The following is a 20,147-nucleotide window of genomic DNA, read 5'->3' as shown; positions in this document are numbered from 1 at the left end:
AGATCTGAACATATGATAAAGCCAGGTGCAAGATTCTTTTTTCATTTTGATTAGACACAAGATGAAAAAAGATGTTCAGAGGGATTTCAGGATATATGCTTTCATTACCTAGGAAATCAAAATATACTGTCCATAGCCTTAAAAAATCGATTTTCGTCATATTTTCTTTAATTAAAATGTCACATAAATCAGGCCAGGAATGATTTATTAACAAATCGCTCTGAACATATCTTCATAATACTGCTAAGTGTATAACTGGAAAGTTTGGTGTACAGGTGCGATATAGGCTGAGATGTTTCTACTGGAGAATGACAAAAAACTCATTTTGAGAAAAAGGCATTTAAAGATTTGTAATGTAAAAAATTACTTTTTTAGTGGAAACAACTATTTACAGACACAATATCTTATCAAATCATTAGCAACAACAATACAAACCACCTAAATCACATCAAAACTTATAAACACAGCATTTATGTGTCACGACACGCACACACAGGGAATTAGAGATCCAAAAGCAGTTTATTAATAAAGGGTAATCCGTACTCACAACCAGTCCAGGCAAAGGTCAAAATCCAAAAAGGCAATCCAAAAACATAAAACACAAACACAAGAAAACAGGCTCGGAATAACAGCGGAAGTGTGGGGACAATATACAAGGACTCCGTGACAAACACTGAAACAGACAGGGTATATATACACAAGTGCAAACAAGGTGACGAGAAACAGCTAAAGGAAATGAACAATCAGTGACAGACAGGATTATGGGAAATGTAGTGAAAAAGCCTAGACACCGTGAAAACTGAGACCTCTAGTGTTAAACCCAGGGAACCACCAGACACTGTGACATTATGGCCTTTAACTGAACAGAAAAACAGTCAAAAACACTCATCTAAGTGTCAGAGCGCGTCACGTGATGCATCTGAACGAATCACGTTGTCAGAAATTGACATGAGCCGGATCCAAATATGGTCATTTGGATGCCAATGAGATTTCGCTTTTAGGGTTAAATGCCCATTATACTTTCACGATTGGTTGCTGATTAAAAGGAAATGACCATATTTGGATCCGACAGCATTGTAAATGAGAGAGAGCGCTTTCCAACGATGTGTGAGATTAAAGGAAGCAGAGAGAGATCGCGGAGCAGCGGGTTGATTTAGAACGCCAACTTTTGTTGAATTTCGGAGAAATCTACAGACGCAAATAGACAAAGTGTAGTGAAATAAAGACCTACATGTGTATTTTGGACTTTTTTCACCACAAGTCTGAAAGAAGACATGTTATTGAAGACAAATATCCCAAAATCTCAAAATTGACCAGTGAAAAAAAAAAACAATGTTTTTGCCTCCAGTGTCTCGCCTTAAGGACCAAATGAACCAAGTCAACCAAACTACAAATTTGAAAACACACCCTAAGGCCGTGTGTCCACCAAAACGTTTTTTCACGCGGCTGGCGTATTTTTTCAATTGTTTTCAATGGGAGCGCCACGTTTTTAAAACGCCATGAGCGGTGTGGTTGGAAGGGAGGTATTGAAAAGCAAGAGGGATTTGTGACATCAGCAAAAAAGGAAAGCTGATTCAAAGGGTTGTTAAATTAGATTTTGTTTTAAATGAAAACACTGCCAATGACTGAGGTTTTGTGTTTTGAGTTGTGCTGTTCTCTCATGTTCAGGTCAAAGAGTCTGGCTCTTCACGCTGTACGCACACAATCCATTAACTCTGACAGCAGTCCAGAGGGAGAGGGGTTGGTGGATCTGAGCACAGAACTCAATGTCTGTGAGGCCAGTCCCAGCCCAGAGACTGGTCCTGTCCCCGCAACCCTGCAGGAGAACCACAAAGATCCAAACAGTGAGGGACAGAAGGTGGAGATTGGAGACCCCCGGGAGGGAGATCGACTCTGGACCCACCTGAGAGACAACATGAAGGAAATCAAAACCTTCTGTGCCGAAATGATCAAACTAATCCCCATACCTGAGCACTGTGTCATTGAAGGTAAACCGTCAAATCGAAGAACAATCCACACAGTAACATGTTCAAAAATACCTCACATTCAAGTGTAGTGCAGCAGGACAACTCTCTTCTTCAACTCACTCTCTAGAATGTTAGAAATGTAAACGTCAATTACACACTGGGATTGCATGCTGAGGGTCTAACTTCTTTAGTCGGTTCCCCACTGATATGGTAATGTTAGCACCAAATGCTGCTCTTCACATGCCCAGAAATTCTGTTTGAAATACACATGAACCACATATGAGCACATTTTTTGTACATGACATTGTTTTTGTACCCTATATTTATATTTGGATGCCAAATTTCACTAATATTTTCATTAAATAGCTTGATAGAAGCACACAAGAGTCAATGGTCAAAACATGATTTATAATATTAGCTATGACATTGGTTATTGACCATAACGTAGAACTAACCTTTTCTGTAGAGTTGTGTAGGTAAGAATTGTCTAAATAACTTTTTTTCAAATTGGCTTAAACTGTCTTTATATACCAATACATAATTAAAATGTAAGTACTTTGAAAAAGAGAGTATAAAAATTGAGTGACTCTAGTGTATTTAATCTTCAAAAAACACAGCTCATTAATCCCATTAGGGACGAAACAAGTGATTGGCTTGCGCGACTGTCACTCTCCGTCGCCATGACTACCGCCGCAATTATTGGCTCTGCCCACGTGCGCGCAGTCGCGCACCCGTTTTTAGGTGGGAGTGAATGGAATTAATGAGCTGTGTTTATTGAAGATTAAATACACTAGAGTCACTCAGTTTTTTATACTCTCTATTATAGAGTACTTGCATTTTAATTATGTATTGGTGTATAAAGACAGTTTAAACAAATTTGAATAAAAGTTTTTTTAGACAAATATGACCTACCCTACCTTTAAATGAGTTAAATTTTAGGCACACTTTTGTCTGTTTTGATATGTTTTGCCAACGAAAATAGTTTCAAACTGAATCTGCGTTTTTGAATGAATCAGCTGTATGACTCAATGACTCACTTATTAAGACAGTGACTTACCGCCACCTACTAAAAGTATCAATTCTATTTTTAAATCATTTGATGTTTTAATATTCAAAATGTTGTTTTTAAAACCTTAATTTCATAATAATCCTGTCAGGAATTCATATGTCCAGTTGCTTTAATAGCACACCTCTCAATAAGCTGATTTGATGTATCATCACTAGCACATTGCTGGATGAGTTATGCGCTGAAGTTAAGTTCATAAGGATTCAATTCATTGTTCAAATCCATGAGAATGAATAATAGTTATAGTGATGTTTGCCTTTTCAAACACCACTAATTATCAGCTATCTGTTCATTGAGTGTAATACGCTACAATTAAGCCGTGGGTGGCAGACAGAACAAAGGGTTGCTTGGCAAAGCTATTTTAACATCTCCCCTGCACTCCCCGGGTCTCTGCCTCCCCTTCGCATTACTCAACCGCTCTCCCACTGAGAAACGGTAAGATAATGGATCAGTCAGAGACCTGCTGAACTGGCGGGATACATGTGAGTTCGTTTATGTGTGTCAGTGTGAGGGATTCAGTGCTGTCATACTTACCAGATTATGGAAAAACAGCTAATGTCATAGTGGAAATGTGTTAGAAAGTGATTTCGTGAAAGAATTGTTGAACAGTGTCCTATTATTAGCAGACATCACTAGATAGATCTCTTGTCTTTTACTCTAGTCCTGTTAGCAATTAGTCTCCATTTTGAAGCACACAACTATAGAATTGTGAAGAAGCATTTCATTGGTTGGACCCACTGAACAAACATGCCTCTTCGCTACATGAGAAAGTTTTTTCAGTCTGTTAAGCAGAAGAATTTGCTTTATTTATGAATATGTAAAACGACGTAAACTGTATTGTCGCCCAGCTCTAATCTGCTAAATGTGTGAATATATATTAAGATATTTTAAATATTAGCATCATTATTTTCTGTAAAGCTGCTTTGAAGAAAATTGTATACTATGAATAGTGCTATACAGATACATATTACTGGACATAGAGACGCGTAATTGAAACTCAGATTTTACTGTAAGTTTAATTTATTCATTATTTTTGGCCTTTTTATATAGTTTGACAAGTTATGCTTTAGATCTGCTTTATTGTGGATAAAATGCTTATGATGATTGAACAAAACTGTTGAGTGAAGAATTCAATGACTTAATCATAAGAAGACATTCACTGGTTGTCACCTACTGGTATATTAACGTTTGTGCCAATAAGAGGAATTAACATCACCACCATTTAGCCCAAAATAAAATTTTGATTTTATTAAAATGTTGGTGCTTGAGCCATGTCAAAAAGACAATGTGAACTAAAGCAGTTAAGTGCTGTTTCAGAAACACATCTGGAGAATCAAGGGATTTTAATACCGTACACTATTGTATTACAAGATGGAGCAGTTATGTGGATATTATGTGGTTTGGCGAAGTAGGTTACATTTTTGATGAAGGAATTCATAAGCAATTCATGCTCCTGTTGCTTATGTGTGTGTGTTGTACTCCAGACTCCCATCGTGGCTGTGTGGCTAAGCTGTCATTCTCCTGTCCACTGAAAGGACACTACTGTCTCTATGGAAAGTCCTGTTTCTCCATGTGTAGCTGCCAGCCACACCTCTGGATCCAAATCATGCTTCTGGCACTGCAGGTAACAGTCAGACATGTTGTTTTTGTGGCACAAGATGTGTGGGGGTGTGTGAGTGTGTTTATCTATATTTGTGAGGGCCAGATGTTCTCACTTAGATAATGAAATATCATGACAACCATTATATGTGTCCTCACTGGATTAAAAGGCTTATAAATAGGCCAAATCATGTTTATATTTAGATCTAGTGATCTGCAGAGGTTTCTGTGAGGGTTATTTAAGGACAGGGGTCAGGTTTGAAAATGATCACTAACTTGATATAAAAACAATGGAAGTCTATGAGATGTTTAGACTAATATAAACAAATGTGTTTGTGCATGTGTCAATTTATCATTGAGCGGAATAAATAACAGTTGTAAATATTATTTGTGGTAGCTTTCTGTACATATTACCTTTTTATTTTTCAAGCCGCTTAGAACACACTGCAGAGTTTTGGGAGTGACAACCATATTTAAATGCGGGATTGAATCTTATAGGCAGGGTAGGCAATTGCTGTGAGGTTAGCAATAGTAAGATAGCTTTGAAAGCATGAGATCCCACCCGCTTCCTTCAGAGCGTCTCCAAAGCAACGCCGCCTTTAAAACATGAATGCACACAGCAGAGTCAGCAAAGCATCTCGAGAGACAAAGTTAAATTACTTCATGTCTCAAACCACATAACATTACAATAATAATCAACGTAAACAACTTACAGAGCTCTTACTTGTACCAATTGACTGCTGCAGATTAATTTTTGCATTGATATTGTTGACATAGAAATCCCAGTCTGAGGACGTGAACAGCTAGAACGTCACGTGTTGCCATCTCGTAATTACGATTACGACATGGTGTGAAAGCAGCATAAGCTCTTGGTTTGGTTTAGGAGGAACTGTAAAAGTCTGCTGCTGTTTGTTTGCGGCGCTCGGTAACTGTCTGTCTACAAATCAGCATAGCTTTAACGTGCTGATGACGTGTGATGTCGCCACGAGCAGGGTGTGCGGAAGAATGGAAATGCATATGTTGACAGGCAGGTAGGACATTGTATCATTGCATTCGGACCGAATGCAATGATTGGATGAACATTTTTTTGGTCCTGAGACTTCCACAGAAGATATATGTACATGTTTTAATATTTAGATCACTTCTATTATTGATTGCTATCAGGATGTGAAGAGAGTTTCAACCAGAATAACAATATTTTTTGTTATACAAAATTTCTGACCCTACCTCTAAACTGCATCGATTGACGTTGCAACCATAGCAATGGACAGGGCAAAACAGATCTGTAAAGTGATATACAGAAGAGTGACTATAGTTGAACTACTTTCAAATTAAACTATTTTTGTAAATTTACAAAATGAGCCTGCTGTTTACCAGTGTGTTGCTGTGCGGTTGTGTTCTAGGTGGTTTCTAGGCAGTTGGTTGAGGGTGATTCAATTCAGTTCAATTCACATTTATTTGTGTAGCGCTTTTCACAATAAACATAATTTCAAAGCAGCTTTACAGAAAATGCATCCACATTACATTTTAGAGTGATCTGTTTTCAGAGGTAACTGTCTAAGTTATGCATTTAAGAAATGTACATATACAAAATCACAGTTAGCGAAAAAGTTATTAATTTAAACAATGTAATAATTTAATGCAGAAACAATGAAGTCATTAAAGTAATGAATACTTGTTTATTAACAAATTATTTGACATTTTATGATGGATGTTATGATGGATTCTAGGGTGTTCTTGGTGTGGGAAAAGTTACATATGTAGATGTTTAATACTTTGGCTTAGAGGTTAATCTTATCTTACCATAAGCAGAAGCAAATGTAATGTTGGCATTTGCAAACCTCTAATTATGAGTAGCGTGAATCTTGGCAAGCTAGCAGTGTATCTTGTCTGTGTGCAGAGTAAAGTGAGCGAGGCGTTGTGCTGTCAGGACGAGTGTGTACAGCAGCTGAGGAAACTCTGGGAGAAAACACAGCTGACGGGAGCACACAGCTTTGAGCTGGCCATGACCCAGACAACTGTTCCTCACAAGAAGGTAAAGTCTCTACCGTCTCTCTTTTATGCTTTCTCTGTCTGTCTCTCACTCTGTCATTCACACAAACACACACTCATATGAACCCACATGCATCTACATGAGAAATGACGCTAGATTTGACCTCACACTCAAGCCCATCTGCTTTTAACCCACCCATGATGTTTGAAGGGATTGTTCACCAAAAAAAAAAAGACAAAATGGCACCATCAATTCATGTGCTATTCCAAGTATGGATGTCAATTTACATAAATTCCCATAATCGATCGTTGTTTAAATTAACAATCAATTCATTGATTAATCGTTAACTTTAACCTCTTAAATCCGAAGCAGGGGGCGCTTCTAAGTTCGTCCAGCTTTTCCTTCAGTGACACGTTCTCTTTCAGTAGCGCATCCATTGAAGCCTCGACATTCACCAGCCTATCACTGTAGTCATTTAGCCCATCTTCAACCTCGCCAAGTCGTTCGTCATGAGCTTCGTATATGATCTAACTTGTTCCAATGTCACGTTCACAGGTGACAATGCACCAGCCAGTTCTGTTTTTAAAAGAGAGTGAACTACTTGCGTCATATTATAAAGAAGCACTGTCCGAAGCCTTTCGAGATCTTCAGGTAAAGCCGTCAAGCCCTCAGGGGATGGCGCCATATCGTCGGTCTTGCGCAAAGCTTCGCCATCTTTGTCGCCAGTTTTATTCCGAAGTTGCTTTCTACTAGTAATTTTTGTTCCACCGTTAATTCAAGTAATATCAGCTGCCAGATAATCGATTGTAGTGAACATGTATCGGAAAAATAACGACTAAATGAACGAAAGCGATCGGGAGCTACGCTCGCGTGCATCTACTCACGCCATGCTTAACCCGGAAGTTGCCGGGGCGCCACTACTAAGTTATTATGTTACTTAAAAACCACAGCCCTGAATGTCAGCAGAGATCCTGTCAACTAGACAATCCACTCGTCGACACGACACCCAGCGGCACAGATCCTCAGCAAAGACCTCAAGAACCACAGACCTATGACTAGCTGACTATGACTATGACTATGACTATGACAATGACATCACTGTTTTTCTGCAGAACTGTATCACAGATGAAATTAATTTAATGTAATCATTACAACGGAACTGAATTAACACTGAACTGACTTCAGCTGAACAATGACACTATTTTCTTTTAGAGCTGCTGTACAGCTGAAATGAACTGTTTGCAACATTGCATCATTTTCCTGTTATCACTGTAAAGCTGCTTTGAAACAATATGTATTGTATAAAGCGCTATATAAATAAAGGTGACTTGACTTTAACAGAAAATAGAGGTATTTTTAAAGCTAAGAAGCTTGGCTTTACAGTGAATATAGGGAATATGACCATCATTAAACAAGTGCTTTTAAATGTGCTGACATATTAGAAGTGCTCTATTTTCATAACGTGAAAAATACAACCGTTTTACATGAAAATGTGATCTGTAAACATGAAAATGTGATCTGTAAACATGAAAATGTGATCTGTAAAATCATAGTAGCCTACATAACAGATAGACTTGCCATATATCATTGAAAAGGTCTCAACTAGCAGAAAAAGTTTCAGTTAGAGACCAAACTATACCAAGTATGTTTCGCGCATGAGCCGCATACACCTCAAAACTACGAACTTTAATGATGACCTTGCTTAATCGATCATCGATCAAATTATTATCGACAATTCTTCTGAAGGTATGCAAACACAGTCATGCCAAATGGCACCAGTTTTGCGTGTCACATGACTAATTGAATTGTGCATATAGAGTAATGCAAATAAGATTTGAGAGCAACAAGGGTTATCAGTGAAAACTTAAATTTTGGTCTGTTAGTCACAAAGCTATTGTATGTTTTCAGAAGATTTGGAAAATGGCACACAAGCTATTTGGACTACCTTTATGGTTCTTTTATAGTGTTGTTTTGTCTTTCTGAGAAATGTTTGGGACATTCCACTAAACAAAGTACTATTGATAAAAATGCTAAATTTGGTATTACATCAGGGGTGGATTTGAATACGCTCGAACTTGGTCCTGGTCCATTGCACAGGGAAATGATAACAGAACAAAAATGTTCATGATTCTGCTTGGCTGAAAATATACAGAATTTGTGTTAGATACATGCTCTGTTACTGGTTACATTATATATTGTACTGTTAAATATTTTTAATGTTTAATGGATTATCCAGTATAATAATGTAGACCCTATTTTAATTTACTGGTAAGTCAGGCCTGTTACGTTGTATACAACGTTGTACAGTACAAACGAGGCAGAATTCAACAAGAACACTTAAAGGACAAGTTCGGTATTTTACACTTAAAGCCCTGTTTACAGATCGTATCTGATGAAATAGAACGGTTAAGATTAAAATTTGGACACATGCTGCTGTCGCGAGAATTTTAGGTTTATTTAGGACCTATTTTGCCAAACGTGTCACACCCGTGATTCTTCCGTTGAGAGCTTGAATAATAGACACTCAAGCGGCGGAGTAATACCGCACCTCACACAGCACATTCAATACAAGTCATGGAGTTGGACAAAAACTACGATAAAAGCTGTTGGAATGCATCTTTTTCAGCGATTTTTTTTGGAACCGTATCAGTGAACACCCATGACCACTCGGTGAGTTTCACGTCTTTGTAAACGAAAGTTTAATGTGTTTTAGGAAGGAATCTTCCTGTGGCCATAGACAACCATTGTGGGGGTGAGGGGGGAAAGCGATATAAACCTAAAATTCTCGCGACAGCAGCATCTGTCCAAAGTTTAATCTTAACCGTTCTATTTCATCAGATATGATCTGTAAACAAGGCTTTAAGAATAGGTGTGGAACTAGTGTGTGTGTGTGTGCGTGTGCGTGCGTGCGCGTGCGTGCGTGCGTAAACCGTGATTCTTTTCAGGATTCTATTATTTTAAAAACTAAATTAAAAAGAGTTTATTTGAAAATAGATTTTTTTTGTGGAATATACATGTCAGTACTGTTACTTTTGATAAATGTAATGCACGCTTGCTGATTAAACGTGTTTTTTTTTTTTTAATCTTTCTACAAACTTTTAAATGGTAGTATATCACGGTTTCCACAAAATCAAAACAAAACAGCAAAACACATGGAAAAGTATAAAAAAATTGTAGTTCTAAAACAGTTATAACTTACAAGACATTGATAATAATAAGACAAATAATAAGAAAAATGATTGTATAATAATAAGAAAAATTATTGTGCACCAAATCAGCATATTACAATGATTTCTGAAGGATCATGTGACACTGAAGACTGGAGAAATGGCAGCTAAAAAAATCAGCTTTGCCTGAAGGGCAACATAAATACACAGTGTTTATATAGAAAACAGTTCTTTGGAATTGTAATAGTATTTCACAATATGACTGTTTTTACTGTGTTTTGATAAAATAAATGCAGCCTTGGTGAGTATAATATACATAGACAGTGAAGTGAATTATTTATATTGCTTTCTGCTGAGAATCCCCAACTGTAGGTTAGATTAAATAAGCAGGAACAATCAGTCATCCTGCCGCTTCCTCTCTGCAGGACATATTTAAGGAAGAAGTGGCCCAGCAGGGTACGAAAACTCTGTCTGATCCATGTCAAGACTTACATTTATGCCTTTGGGGAGAATGTATAGATTTCTAAAGCGTGTATATGACAGCAACCCTGGTACAAATCAAAGTTCTCTGTGGAGATCAATAAAGAAAGACCTAAAATAAAGTAGATATTTAACATCACAGAGCTCCATATACTCGCTCTGTTATAGTGGAAAGCGGCCACGTCATGCAAACCGTGAGAGGTCAGAGGTCGTGATAGCCCCTGAGACTGGGATGTTTACCTTAGGTCATTTCCTCTTCATGGTGCCATGTAAATCTGAGTGCTTGGTTGATCTTTTCAAACATCGTAAATGTCAAGTCTGGAATAATTACATAGTACAGCTGGTGTCTTTTGTGTCTTTATGCTGTCTTCCTTTTCTTCCTCCCTTTGCTAGAAGTTAAATGACCCCACTTTTAGGCAAAGAACTTTGTGTGCACTACACATATGGAATCTGTTTGCGTTGGGTAGATACAAAAATACGAGGCAGGACACTAGCAAAACCATCTTGAATGCACTCATAAACATCCCCTAACTGATGCCGTAACCCCTAACATGTCCTTTGATTTGTTCTCTGGCCTACGCTTAAATTGAAAGGGTCGTATCTTGAAAAAAAAGGTATGTTTTTTCTTGTACTATGTAGACATACTTTAATGATTACAATGCTTCCTCCTAGTCTACCTAAAAACTTTCACTATAAACTTTTTTCGTGTTCATTAATAGGGGTGTAACGATTAATTCATGTTCTCGACGCATTGATTACAAATCCTGCCGATGCATATTAACATTTCCATTCACCTCAGAGGTAGTCGCCCAGCTTCTGCATGAATGTACTCAATGGAGATGGTGCCATCTTTGCTTCATGGGCACACTTTTTTTGAGTCAATGGAGAATGGACCCTCACATTTCCAGGGTTCTCAGCAGAAGTCGTCCTAGTTGAGTAAACTTCTATAGTGGCGAATGGGAGACAACATCAAATATAATGTTTGTATTTCTATTTGCTCCATTAGCAGAAGAAAACAACTGATTTTTCAAAAAAGAGCGAAAAATATCTAGACATTGATGATGTGAAATTTGCCTCGAATTAGATTTAATTTGTTTTTTTGTCATTTGCTGCCAAGGTAATTTAACACAAAGTACCATTATAAATGTGTATTATAATTTTTTTTTTTTATTGAAAATATAAAAAACTTTACGGTTATGTTTATAACTGTGGAAACACGTCATCACAGTCTGTGGAAAGGGTCCATTGCAGTTATTCAATGTTCTTCAGGTTCCTTTGTGACAACTGACCCTATATAGTGAGACGAATGTATTGGGTCATCGCAAAAGATTTCGTTGTTCCTGGGCAAAAAGGTGAAAATGTTCAAGGAGTTTCAATGTTCAAAAATCGTGCGTGAACCTGTGTTTTAGTGGAAATTTAAATGTAAGAAGGCACCGGGTCATGCGCCACATGCTTGAGAGAGAGAGCGTAAGTTAAAGTTGCCAGTAAAATGCCTTTGTAATTATTCTTTTTTTTTTCTCTACTCAGATAAAAAATGAAGTAGACAGAAAAATAAAATTGCAGGAGGTCTTAGAGGAATTTTCACCACATAACATCTTGAAGGCATTATAAGTGTGTCATATTGCTAATGATAGATCACACCGAAATAATAGTAAAAAAAAAAATCTGTTTGGAGAATATCGAAATGTCTCTTTGCCTGCATATCACTATGCATTTTATTGATTGTGGATGGTCTCCTGTTACCATCTCGGTGTGAGTGTATATGTGCATGCGTTGCGTGTTCGGGAGACTGAGGCTCTATAAAAGGACACTGGGAAGAGTGTTGCAATAGTATCCATTACAAACAGAAGGACCTCTCTTACTTTTCCGGTCTCCACAGGATAATGATGACATGTTAGCTAGCATGTAGTAGGCCCTGTGGTTATGCGCTTCTCCCCTGACGCTTTGGCACATCTGGGGCTTAGCGTTTTCAGTGAACATGTACACTGGGGCTTTGAGAGTCAAGGTTGGTGTTGACGTCTGTCTTTTGACATACTAGAATAGCGTAGCCCCATTGTTCACAGTTCTGTTTCCCAACACTGGCAGGCTGCCAACCCGAATTGCCCAACATTTTGAATCAGAAAAAGAGTGAAAATGGTCTTCCGGGGATGTTAAACGCTGTTGTAGACCTCGGTTAATTATTCAACAACCATCAATGAGTCGTTTCTTTCTGTGATTTACTGAACTGACTGACTCATAATAATCTGTGTTTCACACTCATCATCTTGAGTCATTTTGAGTCATCTGTTTACAGATTCAGCTTTGAAAAGAGTGAAAGCATGAAACACTCTCATGCACATTATGATAGACTTGGTATCAAACACACATCAGTCAACAGCCATGCACAGTAAAGGCTTTTACATCCAGGAACAATAAACTGGAACAAATACTAATAAATAGCAACGACCATTTGTTTTGGACAGCGCTCTTTCTCCATGCTTAAAACATACAAATAAACAATTATTGATGATTTTAAAGCACTTCTTATTCATTTAAATTTATTTATATTTTAAATAAAAAAAACAGAGCATGTCAGACTTATTTCATGAACCTTGTTTGTCTCTTGATACTTAAAGGGATAGTTCGCCAAAAAATTACAATTCTGTAATTAATTATTCGTAAATTTTCTGAACACAAATGAAGATATTTTTAATGAAACCTGCGCAGACACAATTGCTTTATTTGATGAACAGATTATATTTAGGCTTTTATTCACATACAAACATTGACCAACATGCATGCATCATATTATGTTAAACAGGACATGTGAGAACAAACTTCATTGGTTCTCTCCTACATTTGAGCTCCTATTCTTTGATCTTTTTGAAGCATTAAAGCATTAAATTTAAATATTTAATAAGAAAATATATTAATATTTTATATAAATCGATTCTTGTATTAAATATTTAAATTTAATTGACTATAATGGCTATTTGGTATTGCTCTCATTAAAAAAAAAAAAAAAAAAAAAATATAAAGGTATAAAATATTTGCAACAAAAAAGTAATCAAAATATGTTTTGGGTCTGTATCAACTTGTTGTGGGTCTCATGGTTTCAGTTGCTTTTCTTCTAAACTGTGTCCTGGAGTTATTGGGTGTCATCCATTTGGTATGGTAGTCTGTATGTATTTGAAATTGTGATATGAAATGTGAAAAATAAAGTGCTTTGAGCTCACAAAGTATTTTATAAGTGAACCACACACTCTCCAGCTGGCCATCTGAATGCAGTTGCTGCATGGTGTCATTTATATAAGCAGTCACGCTATTGGTGGAGCCAGAAGTTGACATATTGGGCCGCTCAAACAAATAGAGCAATGTTTTGATAGCGCCACAGAGACATAGTGTTTACACTCTTGTGGGAAATCAACCTAAGAAATGGCTACTTAAAGTTGTCTCTGCGCATTAAACTGAGATAGGAGAAAGTATTTTACCATCCAAACAATGACACACATCAGCTTTAACTACCATTTACAATCAATTTGTCAAGTGTTCTGCTGATTGTGAGATTTTGAGAGATTTAAAATCTCTTTGAGAGACTTTAAAAGTCTACATGTGCAAATGCGTCACCAGCACATGGCCTGTCTACAACTTAATATATATATTTATACTGATACAGATGTCTGTACCTGCTGTTAACATCTCTGTAAATAGCCTTCATCCAACCATGACAGACAGCCATGGCTGATATTTTGCCTTAGACCAGTGTTCAACCAGACTGATTTACTGTACAAAGGTAACAAAAAGTCCTCAAAATGTATTAATATTAACATTAGTTGGGGATAGACCCACCAACAATATGCAGAATTATTATCAAGGCATAGTCTGAATGTCAAAATACATTAACAATAGCAGAAGTGTGAATTAGCAACAGATCAAACAATAGGCCAAATATTGTATTGTTATAATATTATATAATCCTAAAATTTTATTATTTACTGTATATAGCTAGTTACATTGTATTTTTTACATTTACCATAGTTTCCCCCAGCTGTTCACAACCTATTCAAAACAGACCTACAACCTAATTATGGTTTTCAGGACCACTACATTGAGTGAATGATTTGGGCAAATCCTCTTCAGCTCAGATTTCTTTGAGCCTTGCTTTTAATAAGGAACATAAACCACAGCGCAAATATCCCCTACTGGACTCAGCATGTGCGAATATAAACTATTGCACATGCACACACATGGTCCTTGTTTAGATCTATGTACTCGACTCATCTGTAAAAAAAATACATCAGATACCATTTTAACATTTGTACTATTTTAAAGGTTTTCATGGCACAAATAATCAAATGCACATTACGTTTCTTGCTCAATTCTTACACTGATTTAGTTGGCGTGAAATAAGTCATGGCAGAGCACTAGTAAGATGACTCGACTGTTCTTCGCCAGAAAGGCTGTCTGCGGGGGTTCGATAATGACCTGCATCAATCTATAGGAAAGCATGAAGACAAATTTAAACAGAAGATGTGTGATTGATGGTCTTTCATCTCCCTTTGTTCTAAACTCAGAGAAAGAAAAGCTCTGAAATGCCAAGTCTGTGCTAGTCACTCACAGGGAAGGTGAAAATTAACAGTCAACTGAAATGTGAAACAGGCTCCTTGAAGCAATTTCTTCTCTTAAAAGTTGAAAACAAACTTAGTATTGGTCTATTGGAAAAGGCGGCTTTACAGTGTCACTCACCTTAATCTAAGTAATGCGCTGCCATGCTGAAGGAGATGGTGAAAACCCTTGCCATTCATCTCTCTGAGCCTCAGGTCTGAGAAGGCTGGAATGACTGATGACCTGGCTTTATTCGCCTGAGAGGAAACTGTGTGTAATGCAGGAAGACCCCTGCATTACACCCCCCAATGTCCAAAATAAATAAATGAATGAATGAATGCAGTGACCTCTATCTCTTAGTTTAGTGTGCATTTGGGAACATAAGATATGTCTTGTTTTGACTACATGTCCCATGGTGCTTTGTGTTCTATTCCCTGACCTATAGTTTCCCTGTGTTAGTTGATTAGTCATTCTGTTTCACCTGTGTTCATCTATTATCTCATTAGATTCCTTTGTTTCATCCATGCTTATATACCCTGAGTTCTGGCTTAGTCTTTCGTCTGTCCGTCTTCATCTATGTATAGCGTGTGTGAAGTGTATTCTGGGTTTTATCTCCCAAGTTTTGTTTTTTAATCCTGTTTCCTGTTCTATCTCTTCGTCGTCCGATTACTATTTTTTTTCACATTATTTTCACATTTGCATAATTTCCAACATTTTTGTAGGAAGATGATAGATACAGCGTTTCACTTGATTTGCATTGAGATGTGTTTGTTTTACACCAAAATAAAAGCTCAACTGCAATTTGTGTCAAAATAAAGTTTATCTCTTGCAAGTGTGGAAATTAAATGAATATACTTATATGTGGCTATTTCTGTCATATGATTAATAATGATATAAAATTATTATTATTAATTTGTTTGGCTTTTTCTTTGTTCAATTTACACACTGAACATGGGTTGGAGCTCTAAATTGAACTCTCAAAGTGCACCAGATTGATGAATTTAACTTTAAAATGTACACAATTTTCTTATAGGCGGAACATAAAAGAATATCTATATAATTTTATGTATAGCTTTGTGTGACTCAAGTGGTTATTCATTAAAAATCATGGCAAATTCTTGGTATGTTCATGAAAAAAGGACTAATGTTGGATTGGTCAACAAATATTTCTTTATATCAGAACTCTTCTGAATGATTCATTCACAAATCAGACTGATACAGTTCTTAAGGCTGTCACCGTTATAAACAGCCCATTGGAAAAGATTATCAATGAATGAATAATGCCATAAATTTCAGTCTATTCCTCACACAGAGCTAGTATGTGGCTTCAAAAGACAAGCGTACAAGTCATATGGACCATTTATGTAATTTAAATCAGTCCTCATTCACTTCCATTTTATAGAAATAAGTGATCGACACAAGTTGTTTTTATTTTTGGTTAACCTTTAAAAGATAGTTCATTCAAAAACAAAAATTCTGTGATCAGTTGCTCACCCTCATGCTTTCCCAAACTCTTAAAGGAACACTCCGACTTTTTGGGACTTTAGCCTATTCACCTTATCCCCCAGAGTTAGATAAGTCCATACATACCTTTTTCATCTCCGTGCGCGCTATAAGTCTGTTTGACGCACCCACCGCTAGCCTAGCTTAGCACAAAGACTGGATGCAAATGGTTGCAGCTAGCATACTAATCCAAATAAGTGACAAAATAACGCAAACATTTTCCTATTTACATGTTTATAGTCACAGAGTGTACAAAAAACAAAGTCACATGAGACAGACATATTTTATCCGTATAAATACTGGGCACTATATTCTCTGAAGGCGAAGCACTGCTACTTGGGCGGAGTGATAACCGCAGCACCTGAGACGCGCCGTTGTTTCTTCTGTCAACAAAACCAACATGACTAACTATCTATTAATTAGCGGACGTGAATGGTGATCATGGCTGATTTTGAGGAAATTTCAGATGATTTTTACTTGGTCAATATACAGAGCAAGTAGCCATTTCTTCATCCGGTCAGCGCTTTTAGTTGGAATTCTATGAAACATCATGGTATTACCTGGTCTCCCCTGTTTATTGTCACAGCTCTTTACAATACAGCGAAAACCCACGATTGTAAACTACGCTTTCACTATTTATAAATTGCTGACTCTGTTACGCTGACTCTGAATGAACTCTCTGCTCCTCACCACGGCGCGTCTCAGGTGCTGCGGTTATCACTCCGCCCAAGTAGCAGTGCTTCACCTTCAGAGAATATAGTTCCCAGTATTTATACGGTTAAAATATGTCTGTGTCTCATGTGACTTTGTTTTTTGTACACTCTGTGACTATACAAATCACAACATGTAAATAGGAAAATGTTTGCGTTATTTTGTCACTTATTTGGATTAGTATGCTAGCTGCAACCATTTACATCCAGTCTTTGTGCTAAGCTAGGCTAGCGGTGGGTGCGTCAAACAGACTTATAACACGCACGGAGATGAAAAAGGTATGTATGGACTTATCTAACTCTGGGGGATAAGGAGAATAGGCTAAAGTCCCAAAAAGTGTTCCTTTAAGACTTTCATTCATCATTGGAACACAAATGAAGACATTTTTATTGAAACCTACGAATTTCTTCCCCCTCCTTTAAAAAAAAGTCCAATCCACCAAAACATTTACAGTACAAACTATTCATAGCGACATCGAAAAATGAATCCATATGAAGTCTTCTAAAGAGTTTTTGGTTCTAAGGACGGTAAGGAACATTTAAAATTATATTTCCACTTGACGTTGTTTCGGCACGGCACGATTCAAGTGTTCTCAGCCTAACTCTTGTGTAGTGACTCATTCAGGATTGGTCACTTGTCTGTTGCCTGTGTACCAGTCTCTGATGCTGACCAAACGCACTGTTTGAGTGAACGCAATTTAATAATAGAAATATCTGATCATTCTCCACAATGCGGTCACACATCTCATAAACCGGATTACCAAGGCAACTACTGACATTTTTTTATTTAATTCCAAAAAGCTCTGTTATCAGCCCCTCAGTGGAAAATGAAACCATATCCATGCTGGCTGGGCCAGATCAGTGTGGAATGGAAAGGTTTAGCAACAAGAACCGTTTGGCCTGACACTGAAAAGGCGGCTATATGAACCTTGATCAGCGCACATACATCAAACTCATGAAATATGTTCAGTGGCAGTTCAAATTCTGTTGCTTGATGCACAAGAACAAACTGGATTAAACTACTTGACTCATATTTATTACGTCTTTATAAAAAAAATGATGCAAGTTTTGGTGGAATGGACTTTCAGTGGAGGGACAGAAATCTTGCAGGTTTCAGTAAAAATATCTTCATTTGTGTTTTGAATATGATCGAAAGTCTTAAGGGTTTGGAATGACATAAGGGTGAGTAATTGATGACAGAATTTTCATTTATGGGTGAACTAACCCTTTAAAGGTGGAGCCAATGCACAAACCAGCGATTGTACATTTTTTTGGAAAGGACTTCCGAAAAATCCTTGTTTTTCTCCCAACTCTTCTGTGTGATGTTTGCACTCGTCCTTTTTCCAGAATACCTCAGCTCAGTATAATAGTCACTTCACTGGCTTTGATATCTGTAAAAACAAATAATTTTCTAATATCATTGGTTGTCTTCATTTTGGCAGATTCCTCTTTCTAAAGGCCACACACCCTCACATCCATTGGAATTTCTAGCCAATAAGCACATGTAGATGCCAGCTCTCATTGTTCATTGGTGTCTAGCTGTGCTGTTGACTCTCTAATACGTAAAGTAAATCCCATATTGTCATTACGCAGCTGTTTCAGTCCATTGACGGCTTTCCATAAAGACTTTAGAGACAAATCCTAGGACAACTGGATCAATGTGAAGATTCTTCAAAAGGCTGTCCTGCTTTAAGACTATTGAGACTCTTATACACACTCTATTAATCTTGAGAACGGGTAGCCAGGAGCGGCTAACCACGACTTCTTACGACTAAGAAATCTAGCTTGTAGTTTACTGCTTCCCTGGTGTCAAGAAATGTAAATCTTCACATTAAAATAAATTTAGTGTATATGTTAACCCTGTTAAACCTAGCAAGCTGCCTCGCTGTCCACTGTACACATTCACGAGGAAGCTCTTCTGTCGACAATGTTAGCCGTTTTGCTAGCTTCAGCTAGACTTTGCTTTTCAGCAAAGTTTTGCCCTCTAAAGCTATCTCAGCAAAATGGTACACTCAGTAACTGACAGACAGAGATCACCTCAAATTTTTTTGATTAGCAAAGCAGTAGTGACCAGCTGTCTTTCTTTTTTCTCTTCATTATTGGCATTTATAGAATCTGAAGTTATAATAGAGAGAGCTTTGTCTCAAGACTTCAACAGTATTGCTGCTATTCCATATAAATGTGCTCAAGAAATGTGACTTGCTTGTAGTTCATTCCAATAGTTTGGAATTAGCATGTTGTTAAGCTAACAATATAAGTCATATATCCGTTTGTTAAATCGTGACTTAAGGAATGCCATATTCGGGTCCAGGCCTCCACTAATTTCAATTAAGAGTACAATCTCAACAGCCATTTATGAGCACTATTAATTCATATTAATTCATTAATACACATTTATGACAATCTTTTATAAACTCATGGTGTGTATACTACACTCTCTGGACTCGCTGTCGGTTTGACCCGGAAACAATGACGTCAGTTTTAACGAGCGGAAAGGACATACAACTATTGGGTGAAATGGTAAACAAGAATATTATAATCAGCATTTTTTAGACTCAACATTTTGCCAGCTTGGATCATTGTTTCCACTAACCTTGTTGCAATGCATCCTAGCATTAATTTTAGAAGTCTTTCCCTGTGTGTCGTCTTTTGAATAGCTTCATCTGCTAAATTTCATCTCTCCCTCTCTCTCTGTACTCACTCTCAGGATATGGACAGTTTGCAGATGAATCTGGAGGAGGTTCGTTTCTTTGACCTTTTCAGCTACAGTGAAGAGGAGGGTGGCTGGCTCTGTTTCATGTGCAGTAACCCAGAAAAAGCCACAGGTAAATAAGATTTGCTTCTTTTTGGCTAATGTACAAACATATATGCACACAATAAATGAGTCACTCAAACCTCTGGCAATATACAGGGCTCCAGACTAACATTTGAGAGCAGTAGCACCGGTGCCACTAAATTCTACAGATGGTGGCACAAGCACCTAATTTGGTAGCGCTGGTGGATGGGGAGATTTTTAATCATACAGGTAATTTAGTCATAAAATGAATAATAATAATAAAAAGTTTTACTTATAAAGCG

At 37.2% G+C, this 20,147-nt stretch overlaps 1 protein-coding gene across 5 annotated transcripts in view; it reads left to right on the top strand.

The window, feature by feature from the left end:
• The window catches only part of veph1 (ventricular zone expressed PH domain-containing 1), a 119,601-nt gene that overhangs the window by 79,492 nt on the left and 19,962 nt on the right, over positions 1-20,147 (top strand). For all 5 annotated transcript variants that reach the window (XM_079620286.1, XM_079620288.1, XM_079620290.1 and 2 more), the window contains 4 exons: positions 1,669-1,988; positions 4,518-4,657; positions 6,533-6,667; positions 19,777-19,894. In XM_079620286.1, coding sequence (XP_079476412.1) covers positions 1,669-1,988; positions 4,518-4,657; positions 6,533-6,667; positions 19,777-19,894 — 713 coding nt within the window. The remainder of the gene's footprint in view (positions 1-1,668; positions 1,989-4,517; positions 4,658-6,532; positions 6,668-19,776; positions 19,895-20,147) is intronic.

The sequence above is a fragment of the Phoxinus phoxinus genome (assembly GCF_949152265.1).
Source record: "Phoxinus phoxinus genome assembly, chromosome: 8".
In the NCBI taxonomy this organism is placed as follows: Eukaryota; Metazoa; Chordata; class Actinopteri; order Cypriniformes; family Leuciscidae; genus Phoxinus; species Phoxinus phoxinus.
The sequence above is the reverse complement of the archived record's forward strand: the minus strand, read 5'-3'. Positions and strand labels throughout refer to the sequence as shown.